General features: G+C 42.7%; 1 protein-coding gene across 1 annotated transcript in view; it reads right to left on the bottom strand.

The window, feature by feature from the left end:
• COL7A1 (collagen type VII alpha 1 chain) overlaps positions 1-21904 on the bottom strand; it is a 215617-nt gene that overhangs the window by 46770 nt on the left and 146943 nt on the right. The window contains exons 64-84 of the mRNA XM_063941553.1: positions 21589-21624; positions 20844-20924; positions 19464-19499; positions 19281-19352; positions 18203-18247; positions 18059-18094; positions 17638-17673; positions 16359-16463; positions 15616-15651; positions 15385-15420; positions 13484-13531; positions 13357-13392; positions 10521-10646; positions 9741-9950; positions 9396-9431; positions 7531-7575; positions 7318-7389; positions 7051-7095; positions 6612-6674; positions 6306-6350; positions 2131-2166 (exon numbers count right to left, since the gene is read on the bottom strand). Of these exons, the coding sequence (XP_063797623.1) occupies positions 2131-2166; positions 6306-6350; positions 6612-6674; positions 7051-7095; positions 7318-7389; positions 7531-7575; positions 9396-9431; positions 9741-9950; positions 10521-10646; positions 13357-13392; positions 13484-13531; positions 15385-15420; positions 15616-15651; positions 16359-16463; positions 17638-17673; positions 18059-18094; positions 18203-18247; positions 19281-19352; positions 19464-19499; positions 20844-20924; positions 21589-21624 (1281 nt within the window). The remainder of the gene's footprint in view (positions 1-2130; positions 2167-6305; positions 6351-6611; positions 6675-7050; positions 7096-7317; positions 7390-7530; positions 7576-9395; positions 9432-9740; positions 9951-10520; positions 10647-13356; positions 13393-13483; positions 13532-15384; positions 15421-15615; positions 15652-16358; positions 16464-17637; positions 17674-18058; positions 18095-18202; positions 18248-19280; positions 19353-19463; positions 19500-20843; positions 20925-21588; positions 21625-21904) is intronic.

Genomic DNA, 21904 nt, shown 5'->3' with positions numbered 1-21904 from the left:
CTGCTGTCACAGCATAAAGAGTTTTGACCACAAAACAATAAATTTAAAATGTGGCAACATTTTAATTCCGTAATATGATCATACAATGTGGAATACTCCTAATCTGGATTCATATTATAGAAAGACATTTTGAAGGTGCAATTCATAGTGTTATATACAGGGACATGTTTGAGGGAATTTAATCTAGTGGGTCTCAAACTTGCAGTGAGTAACCGTGAAGAGACTGTATTCCAGTGACATGCGGTGAGGTCATAGGCTGGGGAGGCACTGATATATATATATATATATATATATATATTGATATATATATCAATGCAATACCCAGCCCAGTGCCCAAACCCCCCCCCCCCCCCCCCCCACTCTCTCGCCTGCGTGTCTGGGACAGTGTAGGAGCTGCTGCTGGCTGAGAGGGTGAAGGAAGGAGAGGGAAGAGTGCTGGCCTCCGCCACCGCCGCATGCACTCTGGGCTTCCCACCACCATCGCCTTCAGGGACACCTCTTCACCGCTCCAGAAGCTGGGACAGCTCCAACGCCTGTCACTGCCGGGTCCCGCCCACTGCGCTGCGTATGGGTGATTGGACAGTGGATCCAACACTGGATCCGCTGTCCAATCACAGCTGCCTTGCTGACATGGGCGTGGTGTCCCTGTCAGTGAGGCACTTGTAGAAGTGCCGCTTTCAGCATCTTTTTTAATGGACTTTTACAGCCCAGTGCTTGGCCCCGCCCCGCCCCCTGCTCTATCCCCGTTCCCATTATCTATGGGAGGCACTGCTATCAGTGCCTCCCAAACTAATTTACTAAATTCAAATTATTAAAATAAAATAAAGAAGTTACTTAAGACACAGAATATGTGTCATAAGTATCTTCTTTGCATTATTTTAATAATTAATCACAGGGGAGGCACTGCCTCCTACCTCCCCTGCCTCTCCCGACTGCACGTCCCTGCTGTATTCACAAAAATCATATACAGTGTTGACTTAATACATCTGCCCTTCATATTAGGTCTGCAAACTATGTACAGTTTAAGGGAGGTTACACTAGTGTTGGGACTATGGGCCTAATATAGACCTGATTGCTAGGCAGCGATTTTTGCACTGCTGTGATCAGATAGTCGCCACCCATAGAGGAGTGTATTTTCGCTTTGCAAGTGTGCGAACGCATGTGTACCAGAGCTGTACAAACAGATCTTGTGCAGTCTCTGCACAGCCCAGGACTTACTCAGCCGCTGCGATCACTTCAGCCTGTCCTGGACTGGAAATTAATGTCAGGAACCCTCCCTGCAAACGCTTGGACACGCCTGCGTTTGTCAAAACACTCCCTGAAAACGGTCAGTTGACACCCACAAACGCCTTCTTCCTGTTAATCTCCTTGCAAACGCCCGTGCGAATGGATTCTTCGCACAAACCCATCGCTGAGCGGCGATCCGCTTTGTACCCGTGTGTCGCGCCTGCGAATTGCGGTGCATAGGCATGCGCAGTTTAGACCTGATCGCAAGCTGTACGAAAACGCAGCCTAGCGGTCAGGCCTGAATTAGGCCCTATATGAGACATCACTGCGTGACTTTTGTGATTCATGAAGCACTGATTCCTAATGCATCGAGTGTCTACATTCATATAAACAATAGTTGAGCCCTTAGACTGAATGCACTTTTAGAATCACTCACTACAGTATATAGGTTGCTTATTCTCATTTTGGTTTTTACCAAGGCAACTTAGAAATGCCTCTTAAAGTATTTAAAAATGAATTGCACCTTATATGACATGAGGCACACTCAGACGCCAACTGTACTTACCACTGCTAAATGACTACAAGACATCTGTGTGATTTGTATATAACCTGAACAGATTTTAAAGTGTTTATCCCCCCAAAAATTTTGTTTTTTTCAAGATATTTCACAATGTTTCGCAGATATTTAAAATTAATTTCAAGCCAGTTACCTACATGACAAATTATTATCTTTAGAAGGACAGAGAGTCTTTGGGCAGGTGTAGGAATTACTAATGGCAAGCAGTGTAAAGTACAGTTGTGCCTCATTGTGCCAACCTCTTGTTTAAGAAGCTCTGATTATTCGTACCCATGCTGCATGCAAATGAAGCAGACCCTGATAATTAGACGAAGTGCATCACCTACCGGTCGGCCGAGGACTCCTGGAAAGCCTGGCATGCCCTGCGGATATTTAATTCAAGCCGGATCATTAGTGGGAGGGAAGAAATGAGCCACCAAGAACCCAGTTCAACCTTTCAAAGTGACCGTGCAGGAGAAGGCAGCAAATGCACAGGACAGATAAAGCGTTCTAAGCCATTGCAAGGGCGAGACCAGCCAGCTCAAACCAAGGGCCCAAACGGATGGCCAATTCAAGAGGGTTTACTTACAGCTGGGCCCGGAAGCCCGCTATTGCCAATCTCGCCCTATAGGGAATGGAACGGACACAAAACAGGAAGACATCATACAGGTCACAGCTGTTTAGCCATATCTCCGCCATAGGGGACAGCAATGTTGTCTTGCAGAGCACAGTAATATTATCAGACTAGACCACAGGTTCTCAAACCCGGTCCTCAGGACCCCACACAGTTCATGTTTTCCAGGTCACCTGTGGATTTTAAAATGTGACAGTTGGTGACACACAGCACACCTGTCGGGTGACCTGGAAAATGTGGACCTGTGTGGGGTCTTGAGGACTGAGTTTGAGAACCACTGGACTAGACCGATAAACCCATCTGGGCAGGTATCAGACCTGCAGCATTTGATCACTCGGGTGAGTCAGTCTACAGTGATTGACTGAATTTAGAAATCTCTGCACCTTCATCTCAGTTCCGTCACATGCATTGCAGGTTTTACCACTCAAACATGCCACGTTTCATATGTAACTGTGATGAAACCTTGCGGGAAGTTGGAATTACATCACATGTGTGGTCTGGTAACCCTATCTCAAGACAAAATTCCTCCAAGTGGAAGGTGTTATGAATTTCCACTTAAGGGTTACATTTAGCACTTATATGTGTTCAATAATCTCACTAAACTGAGCTCCAGGTATACTTTTATCTAGGGATTCCTCGATGACTATAAGGTCCAGAATAGGAGATCATCCTGTCTCATAACCCTTGCCTTGATTTGTGAAACAAACAGGAATGAGACACAGTGGTTGCTCATCACACAGCATGCTGAATTGAATAGCTCCGAGACCTCCTCTGTTAACAGTGCACTGAATTGAATAGCTCGAGGACCTCCTCTATTAACAGTGCACTGAATTGAATAGCTCGAGGACCTCCTCTATTAACAGCGCACTGAATTGAATAGCTCCGGGACCTCCTCTATTAACAGCAGGCAGCATTGCTGTCTGTTCCCTTCTCTGTGAGTATCAGTTTCAAGTGAATGGGGACTACACAAGGGCTGGGATTTGACAATCCTGTTGCAGGACCAAGGGCTTTGACAACCCAGTTTCTTGGACCATTACAATCATTGAGAACCCTTGAAATCACAGACAATACCTTGTATGTTAATAAACATTTTCGTTTTTTAGATATGGAATCAGTCTTCAAGTATTCATTTACAGTATAAGATACCAAACCATTGTGATTTTGCAGGGTATACACAACGTAGAAATGTAGAAGAGGCTTAAAAATGTATCAAATATATCTATATACAGATGGGTCCACGGTTATCTTGATTAGTTTTCTGCGCCTAGGCACAACATGAATTATTAGCATAAGCCTTTCATCTATTGTTCTCAGTTGCAATACAATACAGAGAACAAAACAGCAGGGGATTAAGTCATTACAGCAGGGGATTAAGTACGATTTGCCAGTCTCAGTAAATCCTATTAAAAGTCAAGATAAACCCATCTGTAAGAATGCATTTTGTGCTGTAATAGTTTTATGGAGATCATTATCATAAAGGCCCTCATTCCGAGTTGTTCGCTCGCTAGCTGCTTTTAGCAGCATTGCACACGCTAAGCCGCCGCCCTCTGGGAGTGTATCTTAGCATAGCAGAATTGCGAACGAAAGATTAGCAGAATTGCGAATAGAAATTTCTTAGCAGTTTCTGAGTAGCTCCAGACCTACTCACGATTAGCGATCAGTTCAGTCAGTTTCGTTCCTGGTTTGACGTCACAAACACACCCAGCGTTCGCCCAGCCACTCCCCCGTTTCTTCAGACACTCCCGCGTTTTTCCCAGAAACGCCAGCGTTTTTCCGCACACTCCCATAAAACGGCCAGTTTCCGCCCAGAAACACCCACTTCCTGTCAATCACGCTACGATCACCAGAACGAAGAAAAAACTTCATTACGCCGTGAGTAAAATACCAAACTTTTGTGCAGATTTACTTGGCACAGGCGCACTGCGAACATTGCGCATGCGCAGTTTGCGACTAATCGCTCCGTAGCGAAAAAAAATAACGAGCGAACAACTCGGAATCACCCCCAATATTAAGAATATCATCACCAATTACAATCACTAGACACAAGCAAATCATTTGGAAAGCTAAAACACATTGGGGGTCATTCCGAGTTGTTCGCTCGTTATTTTTTTCTCGCAACGGAGCGATTAGTCGCTAATGCGCATGCGCAATGTCCGCAGTGCGACTGCGCCAAGTAAATTTGCTATGCAGTTAGGTTTTTTACTCACGGCATTACGAGGTTTTTTCTTCGTTCTGGTGATCGTAATGTGATTGACAGGAAGTGGGTGTTTCTGGGCGGAAACTGGCCGTTTTATGGGTATGTGTGAAAAAACGCTACCGTTTCTGGGAAAAACGCGGGAGTGGATGGAGAAACGGAGGAGTGTCTGGGCAAACGCTGGGAGTGTTTGTGACGTCAAACCAGGAACGAAACTGACTGAACTGATCGCAGATGCCGAGTAAGTCTGGAGCTACTCAGAAACTGCTAAGAAGTGTCTATTCGCAATTCTGCTAATCTTTCGCTCGCAATTTTGATAAGCTAAGATTCACTCCCAGTAGGCGGCGGCTTAGCGTGTGCAATGCTGCTAAAAGCAGCTTGCGAGCGAACAACTCGGAATGACCCCCATTGGTCTTTTAAAATATACATTTTTGAAAGGAAATATACATTTTAAAAGGCTAGAACGAAAAATTGTACAAATGCATATTCTAAATCAAATCCTATGTTATGTACTTTTTTTTTTAACCATGACAAAACCTAAGTGAATTGATTTCTCAGAAAACAGAAAAATTGTCCCTTTATTATAGATCATTCAATGAAGAGACTCCCGGGCAATTTGCTTAATGTCCAATAAATATATAATACTATAAAGAATAACTATATATCTATAATGAAACTATTAAAGTGATCAGTGAGACTTATAGTGAGCCTATCGGAGTCGACCGTCACATAACCGTGACGCTCCATTTACCAGATCGCTCCCTTTGCAAAGTTCATTCAACATACTCTGTTCCTGCTGCAGACATGATGCAGAGAATAATAATCAAATGGGATTAAATATACATAGGACATTATCATCATATTTCAATAGAAAATAAGACAGCACTAGGCAGAGATGTGATTTAGTCACAAATATTGGTGTCAATTTGTTATCAACGTCTTTGTAAGATCAGTTCAGAGGGCCTGATTCTGTGCCGCACGCAGCAGTGCCCGTCTGCAACTTTATGCAAATGCAGCTACAAACTCCATGCTCAATGAAAGATCAAAAAAGGTTTCCTTGTTAATTAGGACTCGTGGCCATGTTCATTATTTGGGTTTCTAGTTAGACACAGTGTTTTGTTTAATGGGAAAGGGAGTATTTTAGGGTGCAAGGCTTACATTGTCTTAATTGTTGGATAGCTTGGAGAAAGAGGTAGACTATTCCTGGAATACAAACAGTTGTGTAAACTCTGAGTGAATTGTTAGTGAAAGTGGTATCTTGGAAACAAAGGGAGATAAGGAGAATGGATTGTGGAAAATGTAGATTTGGTGAAATGAATAGATTGTCCAATAAATATGGTGATTTGGTGAAAGTAATAGATTGGAAATATAGGTGAACTGTTGAGGGAAGGAGGCATTATTTTGTAGGAATGGATGATGGATGGATAAGATGGACTGATGGCAATGGCAGATGATCTAGTAAATTCGGTGGCCTGTCTACTGAAAGGGCCAAATGGTGACAGGTTAGACAGATGACTTGTTTGGCAGCAGAATCTTTTGTGGAAGGTTACAATAATTTGTCATGGGGAGATTTATCTGAGAACATAGTATATGTTTGATGGGAATGATGAACTGGTAGAAACAGTAAACTGGTTGGAGGATCTAACACCAAATCTGGTGACACTGAATCACAAAACAACCACCCCACCACGTACCGGCTTTCCTTCGGGCCCTGCAAGTCCTCTCTCCCCCGGGGCACCCTAGAAGGAAAGTAAGTTCAGCAGCAGACATTGGAAGCCTCAATAAATACATTTAATACAATACAATAAAATACAGCAAATGCATTTATTCTGAGGGGTGGAAATTCTCAACCCCGGAAATGAGAGGCGGATCCTTAAAATTTGTTGAATCCGATAATTCATCAACTATATAACAGTCATCACAGAATTATTTCCCAAAGTAATTCCATATACTGGACACTTCTATGTATACATTTTGGAACCTCACTGTAAGACACTCACTGGAGATCCATCTCTTCCCTTGTCACCGGGGTCACCTGTGTCTCCTTTGGGGCCAATTGCTCCCTGAAAAGACAAGAATTAGAAAATCAGGTTCATGTTCCCACACTGGTTTGGCATGTGGGATAACAAACCCATAAAAGATTAATTAAAACAATGGGAATGCAGATTGGAGTAAATGTGAATATATTTGAAAGGACATTGCTCCAATACAATAAAATACAGTACATTCTGTTCCATGGTTACATCTACCAGGTGACAAAAGCCCAGATATCTCTGGTTCCATAAGGTCCTGAAACTGCAGATGTAAGTGAGGAAAGCAACGTTCATTTAGTAATCATTAGAATGAAAGGAGCACTCATTAGGGGAGTCAGAGTGAGAGCAGATATAGAATAGATTGTTGGTAGAAGACCTCTCTATAGACTTACTACTAAAACCAGACCTTATCTCCTTTGGCTCCGTTCTCGCCTTCTTCTCCTACGTCTCCCTGACAAGAAATAGAAAAGTTACTGATCACACTCCACTCTATACACAATATAGTGATCTTACTGTACAAATAAGTTCTAGATCATTTTCTTGCCATGCCAAAGTATATTGTTGAAGCCACTTTTGCTGTAAAGTTGCTTTGATTGATTAAAACTAGGAGGGTACATATATATTTTTTAAACAAGGTGTAACGTGGCCTCAATGTACAATAACAGGAACTGACCTTGGCTCCCTTTGGACCTGGTAGTCCTCTTTCTCCAGGCAGTCCAGTGGCAATAAGTTCTATAACTTCACCCTAAGTAAGATTAGAAGACACAGTATTGACCAATACATGGATAGATGAAGATAGGCAGCAAAGTGGATGAAAAGGCTATGAGAACACAATAACTAGAACCCATACTTGTAATTATAGTCATTCTCTGGTGAACAACAGTACCTTAGGTCCTGATGGTCCAACTGGCCCCCTCTGTCCATCTTTGCCCTATAAAATTGTAATACAAATACTATCTGTACAAATTAATTTAACATAACATAACATCATTTTAATGTCATTGACGGTTGAACTGCAAACAGTGAGCAAACCCATTAATGGATTTTAATATAAGTATGTATATTGCTGAGCTAAACAATATAAGCTACGAGTAAGCCTGCCCAATGTCCTCCAAGTTACATGAAAAGTTTCTTAGTGGTCGTAGCCTCCTCACTTTGCACAATTCTGAAAGAGAGCATTAAATTTGCAGGAGTTGCATAAAAAAATCTAAGTTTGTTATTTACTTGCAGTCTCCTAGCTAACAGAAATGTTCTCTACAGATGCAAATATAAACGCATGAGTAGGGATGTGACTGCAAAACTCAAAAGGTGTTCTTTAATTTTATGCACTTTTTGTAATAAATGTTTTTGTTGAAGCTTTTCAAACATACAGACATTGCACAATGGTAAGGTGAATTTAATTGTTCATATTATCAAAGATACTAACACTGAGGAAAAGTGAAACATTAATTTTAGCACATCGATACCATATTTCTAACCGTAATGAAAGATGAACAAGAAATCATGAAAAAAAACCTTTATTTAAAAGACTATATTAATAATAAATTCAAAATTTCTTCAGTAAAGTAGCCATCAAGGGTGATTTACAAACTGCAGAAAGTGCGAGCATGCAACAACTGTTTATGTGCATAGATGCACCTTCCTGTCAACCTGGCCTATTTTAAAACGCACGCCCGTTTCATGATCGTTAGGAAATGCCACCACTAAAAAAAAAAAAAAAAAACTGCAAAATCTCCTGGATTGCGGACCTGAAACTACATAAATTGAAATGCAAAAATCTCTATGCTAAGAGGAAAAGACTGACGGCTTTCCCTCAAGCAGAAACCGGGGAAATTTGCTGCCTAAGGGGGTCATTCCGAGTTGATCGCTCGCTAGCTACTTTTTGCAGCACTGCGGTCAGATAGTCGCCGCCTATGGGGGAGTGTATTTTTGCTTTGCAAGATACGAACGCTTGTATAGCCGAGCGGTACAAAAAAAGTTTTGTGCAGTTTCTGAGTAGGTTTGAACTTACTCAGCCGCTGCGATCACTTCAGCCTATTCGTTTCCGTAATTGACATCAGACACCCGCCCTGCAAACGCCTGCATTTTTCCTACCACTCCCAGAAAACGGTCAGTTGACACCCACAAACGCCCTCTTCCTTTCAATCTCCTTGCGATCGACTGTGCAAATGGATTCCACGTTAAATCCATCACCCAGCAATGATCCGCTTTGTACCCGTATGACGCGCCTGCGCATTGCGGTGCATACACATGCGCAGTTTTGCCGAGTTTTGACCTGATCGCACCGCAGTGAAAAAACCTAATGTGCGATCAGGTCGGAATGACCCCCTGAATCCCTTTATTTCATTCAAATAATATTATCCCAGAAAATAAAACCTCATTTTTGCACACTTATGTAAAAGTAAGGATCCTTCAGCTTAACCCTAACTCAACCAGAAATCCCCCCATCACCCCAACTCTTCCAACCGTTGTGCTCCTGCAGATGCAGCCACCTTGGCCCCAAATCCAACTGCAATTGCAGAACAGTAGGGACATGACATCCCAAAAAGGCATTCGAGCTGCGATTTTCAACCTTTATGGTTTATAAATAACTCTTATTGAATTACATAACTTATTACTATGCTAGGAAACACTCAACCCCTGTTTTCTCATTCTTTATATGTGAATTGTTCAGTTTTTGTTAATTCTCTGTTAAATAGATTATAGAAATCTGTAACACGCACAGATACACACAGATGATATGTTACTCACAGTCTCTCCTGTTTCCCCTTTGTCCCCTCTGTCTCCCTGCAAAGAAAACAGATATATAACACTCTTGAGTGATAAAGAGATGACACTTCTATACTGCGCACAGGTGTGATGTGGACGGGAAAGTCACAATTGCATTCGTCCCTTTTCAACACTTCATCCACATTCTGATAGCTCAGGCATTATGTATGTTAGAGATATAACACAAACAGCTGTGGTATAAAAGAAGACGCCAGTTGTCCTCAATTCACAGTGACGGCAACACGTTTTAATGATTTGTCCCTGTAGCTTTTGTCCTGGGAAATATCTGCTTTATCTCATCAGGCAGGTTAGAATATACGTCTCCACCTTGTTTCCTGGCTTTCCTTGCTCTCCTGGTTCTCCTGCCCTCCCGGGAACGCCAGGAATTCCAGGTTTTCCAGACTCTCCAGCCTGCCCAGGTGGACCTTCGGGTCCTCTCTCTCCAATGGCGCGTCCTGTTGGGCCCTGTGGTCCAGGAAGGCCCTGATCTCCCTTGTCTCCCTGAAACCCTCTCTCACCAGGAAATCCCATGGTTCCCTAAGAAGAAAGAGACATCATAATCACTTTTCACTAAGATATTATTATGAAATAGAAATAGAAACTTTTCAATTTTGAGATCACTGCTAGATCAAGGCTGTAATAGCTTAAAATACTTACAAGCTCCCTATGGAGAGATCTCCACTCAATGGTAAAGTTTAAAGGTCCCATTTGACATCTCCCCACCAACTAATCAAAGGTGTATCACATATTATACAAACCTTGCTGATGGACACAACCTAAAACTTTATTTACCACTACCTTTCTACTCCCATTCTGCCATCTATCACTGTATCTTCTGTCTTGTCCTCACTGTTTGTCTCTTGTGTGTCTCCTTATCTACACACTTGCCTTCTATATCTGGTTTCTTACTCCTTACTACTGCTTTCCCATCTGCTAAATTACTGCTTTAACTCTCCTTTTCCATATTCGTCCATTTAGAAGGTAGAATGCTTTGATAAGGTCACCAGTCCATCATCTCTGTGTCCTACTTAAATCCACCAACTTGAGCATAAGTGTCAGAACATTGCCTTGGCTTAGAGTTCAAAGGAAGGGGGACTATGGACCTACATCTTTGCCTGGAGCTCCCTTTTCTCCGGGTTCTCCTGGTTCTCCCTTCAATCTCTTCTGGGCAGTAAGAAGGGACGTTCCTGAGCCATCATCAAAGACTTCTATGACATCTTTCAGAGCAGAAATCTGTAACAGAAGTAGACTGTGCTTTAAATTGTGTTTGGTCCATCAGTGGTGAACCATAATAACAGCTATAGCCTAGAGGCCTGATGGGAAAGTTGCGAATGAGCTATGTACGACATCACACCCATTTGCAATGGGTTTAGTCAACTGTCTAACTTAGCCAATTGCCCAATCTATATCTAGTTCTGTTACATTTCACTGGCGTCCTGCCTAATGAAGAGCCTTCACATGACCATTACAATGTTATATGGTATTTTTAGATCTTACTGCTACACTTGTTCTCTCAAAACTTACCATCTACACGCCAGAGATTCCAGACACAATCACTGTATGGGAGAGATGTATCAAATCTTCAAGACAGATACAGTAGAGAAGTTGGGGGAAACTTCTTCAATTTATCATTCTCAAAGATTAAATATATCTTCACCTGGGCATTGTTTGAACTATTCTCCATGTGGCAATGGGAGGGATGATAATTAGTGCTTGGATGAACACCACACTGTTCTATGATCAGCAAGCTGCATTTTATTGTGAGCAAATATTGTTGGCTAATATACTTAAATTGTATGATTATGAGGAATCTATCCAATCAGCTCATTGCAGTCATTCTGCTGGAGACATTCACAACCTTATTTGGTTGTACTATCTATCATTTTGGAGGTCTATCTTTGATTGTTATGGATACAGTGCATCCGGAAAGTATTCACAGCACTTCACTTTTTTGTTATATTACAGCCTTATTCCAAAATGGAATAAATTCATTTTTTCCTCAAAATTCTACACACAATACCCCATATTGACAATGTGAAAAAAGTTTTTTTTGTGATTTTTGAAAATGTATTAAAAATAAAAAACTAAGAAATCACATGTACATAAGTATTCACAGCCTTTATCATGAAGCTCAAAATTGAGCTCAGGTGCATCCTGTTTCCACTGATCATCCTTGAGATGTTCCTACAGCTTAATTGGAGTCCACCTGTGGTAAATTCAGTTGATTGGACATGATTTGAACAGGCCCACACCAGTCTATACAAGGTCCCACACTTGACAGTGCATGCCTGAGCACAAACCAAGCATGAAGTTAAAGGAATTGTCTGTAGACCTCCGAGACAGGATTGGCTCGAGGCATAAATCTGGGGAAGGGTACAGAAAAATATCTACTGCTTTAAAGGTCCTAATGAGCACAGTGGCCTCCATCATCCGTAAATGGAAGAAGTTCGGAACCACCAGGACTCTTCCTAGAGCTGGCCGGCCGTCTAAACTGAGCGATCAGGGAAGAAGGGCCCTAGTCAGGGAGGTAACCAAGAACCCGATGGTCGCTCTGTCAAAGCTACAGCATTCCTCTGTGGAGAGAGGAGAACCTTCCAGAAGGACAACCATCTCTGCAGCAATCCACCAATCAGGCCTGTATAGTAGAGTGGCCAGACAGAAGCCACTCCTTAGTAAAAAGCACATGGCACCCACGCCTGGAGTTTGCCAAAATGCACCTGAAGAACTCTCAGACCATGAGACACAAAAATCTCTTTTCTAATGAGACAAAGATTGAAATGTGTGGCGTGAATGCCAGGTGTCATGTTTGGAGGAAACCAGGCACTGCTCACCACCAGGCAAATACCATCCCTACAGCGAAGCTGTAATTGCTGCCAAAGGTGCATCAACAAAGTATTGAGCAAAGGCTGTGAATAATACATTTGCAAAAATCTAAAAAAAAAAAATTCACGTTGTCATTATGGGGTGTTGTGTGTAGAATTTTGAGGGAAAAAATAAATTTATTCCATTTTGGAATAAGGCTGTAACATAACAAAATGTGGAAAAAGGGGGGGGGGGGGGGTCAAAGGGGACACCTGTACCGTGCCCCATGGCTCAGAGGGGCCCCAAGCAGGGACATGAGCCATCTTGTCTAAATAGGACAGCAAGCTGTAGGTGGTGTGGGTGCTGCCACAGAGTTGCAGGAGCCTCTTACACACAGTGACTGTGCGACGTGGGTGTGCGTCCGCTTTTCCGGGTTCAGCTCTGTTGCAGGCAGCTACGGGACATGGCAGCAGCTCCGCTGGCCGGGATTCCTGTGCCCTGTGCCGACCTCTTCTAGTGGGGTGTGAGGGCCGGTGGGGTGTGAGGGCTGCATGGTACCTGCTATGCAGCATTCGGGTCTGGATACTGGGGAGCGCAGGTAAGTATCTCCCCAGGGTAAGAGTGGATTGTTTCCGGGATACAGGGCTTTGGGATGCGGTGGGGATGCTGGGCATGCAGCATGGAGATATTGGGGAGAGACAGACTGTGATGTATGTGGGGGAGGAAGGAGAGATATACATATTTATATATGTGTGTATATATATATATATATATATATATATATATATACACATACATATATATATGTGCATATTTATTTATTTATTTAGTTATTTATTAACAATTTATCATATAGCACAGCAAATTCCAATGCAATTATATATATAAAATAATCTGAGGGGTCCCCAGAGATATCACTGTACCGGGCCCCAAGATTTCTGTTGCCGGCCCTGCTTTCCGGATGCACTGTAGATTGTCAACCAACCACATCAATGTTAAATATGCTCAGATTGTGACGCGTAAAGCCGGATTTTGTAAACGCATATGTAAGGTGACCATGTGGTCCACTTGCACAACAACACAATGCGGGACAAGATGAAACCTTGGCGCAGATCTAGGTTTGCACAAGCAAATGGCTTACCTTAATCCCCAAAACGCTGAGAGATTTTTCCACGTTCTGAAAAACAAAATGGTCACTACAAGTGTTAGGACACGCCACGCTGCTACATCCACGGTTAGTGTTCATGCTTTATTTTATAGACACTCACAGCGGCAGTTCCAGCCTCCCCCTTCTGCCCCATTTCTCCTGGTTTCCCCTGTACAAAAAAGTAAAACATGAAAGGTTGGTGTGATTTACAGGTACTGCAGGTGGCCCCTAAATTAAAAAAGGGTCATAACTTGGGATAATAAAGGAACACCCCAACAACAATAAGAAATCAAAGATCATGATGAAAATACAGACAACAAATATGTATAATTAAAAGAGCAAGACTGCTTGGTATGGCCCAAATTAGTCTATTTATTAAAAATCCATAGACTAGTGCAGTGGTTCCCAAACTTTTTTCAGCCATTGCACCCTAGAGCACGGGTGGCCAACCAGTCAGAGACAAAGAGCCAAAACATCTTGTTAGGTACGTCAAAGAGCCGACATCAAGCCGAAGGCGCGTGTGCAAAAATGGGGTGTGACCTTGTGCCTGGTAGGCCACACCCCTGGTATAAAAGACAATGGAAATGCCAGATCCACATAAAATACATTTTAAAGCCAGAATCAACATAAAATACATTGAAAAAGACACTTCCACATAAAATAATTAAAAAAATTCAGATCCACATAAAATATATTGAAAAAGCCATATTCACATAATACACTTCAGCTCCTCCATCTGTCACTCCAGCCAGCAGTCTCCTGTGTCACTCCAGCCAGCACCCCTCCTGTGTCAATGTGTCACTGCAGCCAGCACCCTCCTGTGTCAATGTGTCACTGCAGCCAGCACCTTCCTGTGTCACTCCAGTCAGCTCCCCATTGTGTCTCTCCTGCCAGGATTCTCCTTTGTCACTCCAGCCAGCTCCCCACTGTGTCACTCTTGCCAACACCCTCCTGTGTCACTCCAGCCAGCACCCTCCTGTGTCACTCCAGCCAGCACCCTCCTGTGTCACTCCAGTCAGCTCCCCATTGTGTCTCTCCTGCCAGGATTCTCCTTTGTCACTCCAGCCAGCTCCCCATTGTGTCACTGTTGCCAGCACCCTCCTGTGTCACTCCAGTCAGCTCCCCCATTATGTCTCTACTACCAGGATCTTTCTATGTCACTCCAGCCAGCTCCCCCTTGTGTCACTCCAGCCCACCCTCATATGTCACTACAGCCCAGTATCTGGCTCCCTCAGTTTTCAGTCGCCATAGTACTGCTGTGTGTCTGGTTGGAGTGCACCAGTTTCCAGGATCTGTTGTGGTCAGGTGACTGAGTGTCGGGAGCCACATTTGAATAAAGAAAGAGCCGCATGCGGCTCAAGAGCCACAGGTTGGCCACGGCTGACCTAGAGTATCAGAATATTTTTTACGGCACCCCTAGGCCAAAAGTTTTTATTGAGAAATTCAGAAAACATTAAATTAAGTAGACTATGTTTATATGTCATCCTTAGGTTCAATTGTGTGGTGAGGGACAATATTTGCTTCTGTTTGTCCACACATTTTATGTTTGGAAGCCACCAGCACTGGTTTTGCCTATAACATTGACCATAAATAATTTTAATTGGTTCTGGACCACCAACCCAGGGCACCCCTGCAAATGTCCAGGGTGCCGCGGCACACTGTTTGAGAACAATTGGACTAGGGCGTAAATTTACTACGGTGGGAGTTTTTTTTGTTAAGAACTAGTGATGTTGCCGATAGTAACCAATCAGATTCTGTCTATTATCTTCTAGAAGCAACTAGATAAATGTTAAGTAGAATGTGATTGGTTGCTATGAGCAATATCATCAGTTGTAAAAAAAACTTCCATCTTAGTTAATTTACCCCTAGTAGTGCAAGTATGTAAAATGATGTTCAGCGAGCTGGAGGTAATCTTCCTTTTCACAACTGTTCAAATAGGTCTGAACAATCGCACTACATAATATACGCTTTTACCATAACCTGCAAAAATCGAGAGCGCTGTTCCGAGAATTACGTACGTACCTGTTCACCTCTAGATCCTACTTCACCTCGGTCACCCTTCAAAAATAACAATATAATGCATCAACATTAATCTAAGAGGAGTTAACTACGTGCAGATTTTATAGTTAGTGACTATATATATATATATTTTTTTTTTTTTTTACTATTATTTTTTTTTGTTATCAGAATCAGGAATTGACCCGTTATAATCACAAATACACAGATTACTTACTAAAAGGAAAATGATCGTACCTTTAGTCCAGGGGACCCTGCAATTCCAGGAACTCCCTAGTGAAACAAAACCGGGGAGTCTGAATATTAAAGTGTTCTGACATAAAACTATATGTGTCATTATATCATATAGCTATATAGGGCTGGATGTAAGGCTGCCCTACATAGTTACAAAGTAGGAAATGGTCAAAACTGAGAGAATAGTGAACAACTACATAAGAAAGGACTGATAAACGACAGTAAAGGATGTTCTCAGATCATTTCGAATTACTCCACTTTTAGAGGATACCACCCATGTTTTATAACATTTGGGGGTTACTCTTTAATAGGGTCCGAGTTGCCGGATGTGTGGGATTTCAGGCAAGAATGCCGGTATTTTTAAAGCGGCGATCATTTACAAGGGAAAACTAGGTTGGTTTTGTCTTGCAAAGATTTCCGCTTTAAAAATACGGGCATTCCCGCCCGAAGTCACGAACTTCCGGCAACTTGAACCCTATTCCATTTACCCCATGGGTTTTAAAATGACGAATTAGCTGCAAGCTGCAAACTATCTCAGCTGTTTAATATTTCTATAGCTTTGGAAGTCCCTCTGTATCAAATCTCACAATGATCCTGCATTACAGCCGGTTAGAGACGTCTACGGAAACACGTGGTGATATGGAACAGCGTATACGTGACAAACAAATTGAAATGAACAGCACATTCAAACATTTCTGACCTGAGGAGCATACAATCTAAGGTAAGAAATGCACCAGACACCTTACCTGTCCAGGAAGACCAATCAGCCCTGGTAGTCCCGGAACACCTGGCGAGCCAGCGGGACCTGTCGGACCTCCATCTCCCGGTACACCTTTAGATCCATCACGACCCTAGAATACAGAACACATTTTTTTTGTTACTTCTGCTGAAGAAGATGTCTCTAAGGGGGAATTCAATCAGTGGTTTGGATACAACGTTCCGTTCTGATACTGATAGAAAAATTCCAAATGAAAGACTGGAAAAGGTGTAAAACGCCTTAGGAAGCCTTTATTGTAATCATCTTTTAGGGACAGGGAAATAAAGTCTTCTCTAAAATCATAAGGTGTTAAAAAAAGACATCACTTACCAAACTCATCTGATGCGTTGGGTTTTGTTTTTATGTAGCAATAATAATTTTAATTATATAGCACTCTTTCTCCAATAGGACTGAAGGCGCGTCACCTAAACAAAATTGCCCTGTTCAGCCTTATTAATCACTTAAGTCATGAGAACAAGAGATCATTGGGACCGTCTCTATGACATGAGACAATTTTGAGCGAGTGTGAAGCTTTTTTCAAGACTTTGCTTGAACTTCTGAAGTGCAACGCGGAGACAACAATTGAGCCCCATTAAAAGCATAGGATGAGATCAAAAGACCATCAGTTCTGGGCTGGTTCAAAGTCCAAGCTTTTTTGCAGAGTAAAAATGACCATGGGTCCATCTCCACACCAAAAAACACCCCTAAGAATGCTTCAATTTGTTTCTGGACTATTCCTGATGGGAGCAGCTACTCTGTATTTCTCTAGTAAAGGGTCTTCTCCCCTTTTCAATATATGGTCCTGCCGTAAAAGTAGAGTGTATGCCAATCAGAGAAGCAGGACGGGACTTTAAAATGCATAGCGTCATTTTGCTCCCACCTATGGCAAAACCTCTGACCATCAATAGCATACCATTTATGTTTGCTAACCATTTGGGCTACCTGAGCGTAGAGGAGAGAGGAGAGTGGTGTGGGACCTATTGTGGACCTCAGCTGTTCCAAAGGAACATTTAATAAGTAATTATTTATGTGTAACCAGTTATTGCAACATAAATGGACATTTGGTGATTGGGTCAAATGACCAGATCGCCTTATGGGCCACTGATGAATCTAGGCCCAGTCACCATATAGCCATCTCATGTCCTGACCGATGGAACTCCCTGGTTTTCTCACTCGGAATTTGTAGGTCTGGGTACTGAGAGATTTATTCACTCTCTATACTTTAGTTCAAGCTATTAGTGAATATTTCCAAATTCAGGGCAACTTACATCTCTGCCAGCAACACCCGCTTCACCTTTGTCACCCTAAAGCAAAGATAGAATAAAGTGAGTTAATACAGGTCGCCTATATGAAATGAGCGCTAGCACTATTCCCAGATGCCATTTATTTCAATAGAGATGCATCTCCCATTGGCGCAATACCGTCTGGCAGGGCCACCCTCCAGGTGAACTTGTGCTCCAGGCAGACCTACACCACTGATGTCACAAAATGGGAGGAACCAGATTAAACCGTGCTGAGCCCACGTGGTAACTATTGAACATTATATTCCATGATTGCTAATCTCTAGTATTTATTACATTGCATCTACCCCTTTAATTGGATTAATTGCAGCAGACAAATCGTCAATGTGGCAGCTGTGAAATGGGAAATCCCCTACAGAAGAGTCAGGTAATTATGGATTGTACTCACCTTTCTCCCATCTTCTCCAGGCGTTCCTTCCTCTCCCTACAAAGTAAAAACAGAGTCTATAATGATGGCTGAAAGACCGCACAGGGTTCTATTAATGTGAGATTCTGTTTACATCAAATATCTGTAAAACAAAGAGCCACTCACTGGTTTACCATTGAGGCCAGGTTTTCCATCTTCACCAGGTTTGCCCTACATGTCATGAAAAAAACGAAACAAATGTTATTGCAATAAAAAAAAAGCAAAAGGACAGATTACATTAGCCGCAGTCCACCTTGCGCATTTTCAGCCTATTACAGCTGGCTGATTGTACTCGCACTTCCATAGGCTGCGAGCAGAATCAGCCACTTTGAGTTAGTGAGCGGTACCCGTCAGAACCCACTCTACTAGGCTCAACTTAACGTGCACCTAATGGCCACAATTTATTCTTGGACTGCCGGGAAGAAGGTATGACTGCCCTGTGTGCCCACATTATCTTATATATGTTTATCTGTGTCAGTGGCCGGACATTATTTCCTAATAAGTATTATTATTATTTCATAAGAAATATATTTTTGTCTGCAGATAGAAACATGTGCTGACAACAGAGCCACAGCCAATGAACTGATGGACTATATATACTGTATTTATCAAGGGGCTCACACCATGCACTCGCTAATGGTTAGCCAAGGCTCTAAGCATGGGTCCCTAACACGGCATCCCCCGGTGGGCCCTTCATCCCCCGGTCTGACACTGGGCTTGATAAAGGACAGTGCACCAAAGGGTGGAAGGTGGACAAAGATAAATATGGGTCTGATGACTGCTCTGTGTGCCTCATTGGAAAAGAAAAGTGTATATTGCATATGTTACTGTCACACAAACTAGACCAACAAGTGCAAGGGACCTGTATGGAAGAAAACATTAAATGTATAGCTGGGGGCAGCCATTTTGTGGGAAACATCAACACTGGGGGAAAAGTAGCCTATCAGTTCACTACAAACTGGTGACATCACTGAAGCATGGGCACTCTGATGTCATTAACAAGTGAATTGATACATAACTCCCGTTGTGTGCACAAAAAAATGGGCACTGGGGCGTGGCCGGGTGCCCCATTCCTTAACATGCAGTAATAGTTGGGAGGTATGACCGAATGGTAGGATGAACATTGTTTTATCCCACAAAATGGCTGCCTCCACTGTCTGTAGGTGACGGGTCCACTTTAAATGGTCTGCCAGCGCCTACTTACTGGTGCTCCTGGGGGCCCGATTGGGCCAATTAGTCCTGGTGGTCCTTGCTCTCCTCTCAGTCCTGGAAGTCCCTAAATAAATACATTCCTCAGAAAGATTAAGAAAACACAGGGGAACAAAACAATAAGAAATAATTTACAATGTATGACATGGGGAAGCCTGATTCAGATTGAAATACTTACATCTCGCCCAGGATCTCCTGGTTTGCCCGCCTCGCCCTATAATAAAATAAAGATAAATCAATGATAGGGTAGAAGTCTTCAGTTTAATGCCTGCCCAGGCAAATTGCAATATGTATCCTCAATGGTCAAGATTAAATGGGGGTGCTAAGACCCCTACTCAAATAGGAGGTTTCAGAGTAAGATGACGCTCGACATCCAACCCTAGGGTCAGTTACGCATCACTGCTACCAAATCCCTCAACAAATTGTGACACTGGGGATCATTCCGAGTTGATTGCTAGCTGCTGTTGTTCGCTGCGTAGCGATCAGTGAAAAAAAAGGCTAATCTGCGCATGCGTATGCACCGCAATGCGCACGCGCGTCGTACTGGTACAAAGTCCTTTATGGTTTTGCACTGGTTCTGGCGACGATTCCAAACGCACAGCTGATCGCAAGGAGATTGACATGAAGTGGGAGTTTCTGGGTGGCAACTGACCGTTTTCAGGGAGTGTTTGGCAAAACGCAGGCGTCGCTGAAAAAACACAGGCGTGGCTGGGCGTTCGCTGGGCGGGTGTGTGACATCAAAAAAGCCGTCCCTCCGTCGTTAGAATCAACACACACGAAAGAGTAACTACAGGGCTGGTCTTGCTCATATGTACATAATTACGTTTTAAGATTTAATACTCCCTGGAAATAAAGAAATTAATAAAGGTACTATAAAAATGCCTACATTTCTGACAAAGAGAACATTAATTTTGATTTAAAACAATATTACTAATATTACTATAATTAACAAAACTGTGTAGTTTCTAGGAACTATGTAGGAAAAACAGACTTGTTTGCTTAACATCCAAGGTCATTAAAAAGTGCAACTGCATGTTAAAGTAAAACTTTATGTAGAAATCTAATCCCCCGCCCTCCCCCCGTGAAACTTGCTTCCCCCGATGAGTAGAAACCCGAAGGATCTGTGCTCACAGCCCACTGTTGTAGAGGAAATACTTCTTCAGATCAAATACAAATGACTGTGGGCAGTGTAGGGCTAGGATGGACCCCATGGCAGTTCCACTAGAAGGCAAAGGTGATGGGTTGTCGGGGCTCAGGGTGGGGCTGTTGGGTTAGTGCTAATCTTTATTCAGAATGTTCTAAAATAAATACAAAACAGGACGTAAAACACATTCTCTAACTCATTTATATGACAGTTTTGGTAAAGAAAAGTTTCATTTTTCCAGGACATCAACTTCCTAAACACATTTTTACGACTTTGTGAATTTGACTTTAATGATAATTTTTTAACCTCACTGAAAGAGATTTTAATTCCACTTTTGGTGCTAAATAGTGGAGGTGAATGCTAACATGAGGCAATTGTAAACTTTAACAGTATCTCAGCGCTGTTTCTATTTACTCTTAGTCCTGGCGTCCCCGGTTGTCCAGGTTTTCCATCAAGTCCGTTTCTTCCATCATTTCCTGGTGGCCCACGCTCACCCTAAAACGAAATGTACAGAATATAATCACATGACTACGGTGCGCACAGATCATTGGTGGGACACACTTGAACTGAATGCTGCTCACAGGCTCAACCAATGCACTTCATGCCACTGGGAATCTGGATTTTATTAGCACAGGATCCGGTGGAATGAAGGACACCAGCATGGGCCCAAGTCTGCACAAATAAGACATTATCAATGGCTCCTTGTAGACCCTGCACATAAAAATTCACAGCTTTCTATCTTTCTGTGTGTCAGAATGTGACTAAAGCAACAATGTCATGGAAAAAAACATTGTAGCATTTTCCTTGGTTTGTTTCTTCAGGCTGCTATTAATGATTGATAAAACTGCATAGCTTTCACAGTGTCACATGATCTCTGTGGTAACTTCAGACACATAAAACTTGATGTAGTGAGCAGAGAAGCTTTTGAAAGCCCTCTGAGCTCTGTCTGCACTGTAGAATCCTCTTCCCCTACTTCTCCCTCCTGTGCCATCAGATTACTGTTGTAGAGTGCAATGAGCTTGTGTGTGACTGGCAGCCATTCATGACTACCATCCAGAGATTTCAAAATGGAGGCGGTAATGATTTGTAGGAGGACACATTAGAAAATTTCTGAGCACAAGTAATTGATTTTGTCCAGTTCAGAGCCGACGTTGCTTACCTTGTCACCTGGGCCCCCGCGATCTCCAGGATCACCCTGTAAAAGAGAAACACAGATATGTCACCAGTTCCCGGATTGTCCTGTTACATTCACCTAACGGTTTTCACACGTCAGGTCTAACTGGGCAGCAGCATACGCCAATCCTAGATGGGGTGAGGTGACTATAAGGGCCCTCTCTTTCCTGGTATGACACCATATTTATGCAATATTTATGCTTATGTGACCGATCCTTTCAACTGGAGCCAGTACTGAGCCACAAGGCATGAAGAGCCACTTGGTTCACAAGCTCACACAATGGCTGCCTGCACGGAATATA

This window comes from Pseudophryne corroboree, chromosome 9, assembly GCF_028390025.1.
Source record: "Pseudophryne corroboree isolate aPseCor3 chromosome 9, aPseCor3.hap2, whole genome shotgun sequence".
Classification (NCBI taxonomy): domain Eukaryota; kingdom Metazoa; phylum Chordata; class Amphibia; order Anura; family Myobatrachidae; genus Pseudophryne; species Pseudophryne corroboree.
Note: the sequence above shows the minus strand (reverse complement) of the source record. Positions and strands in the feature narration are given on the sequence as shown.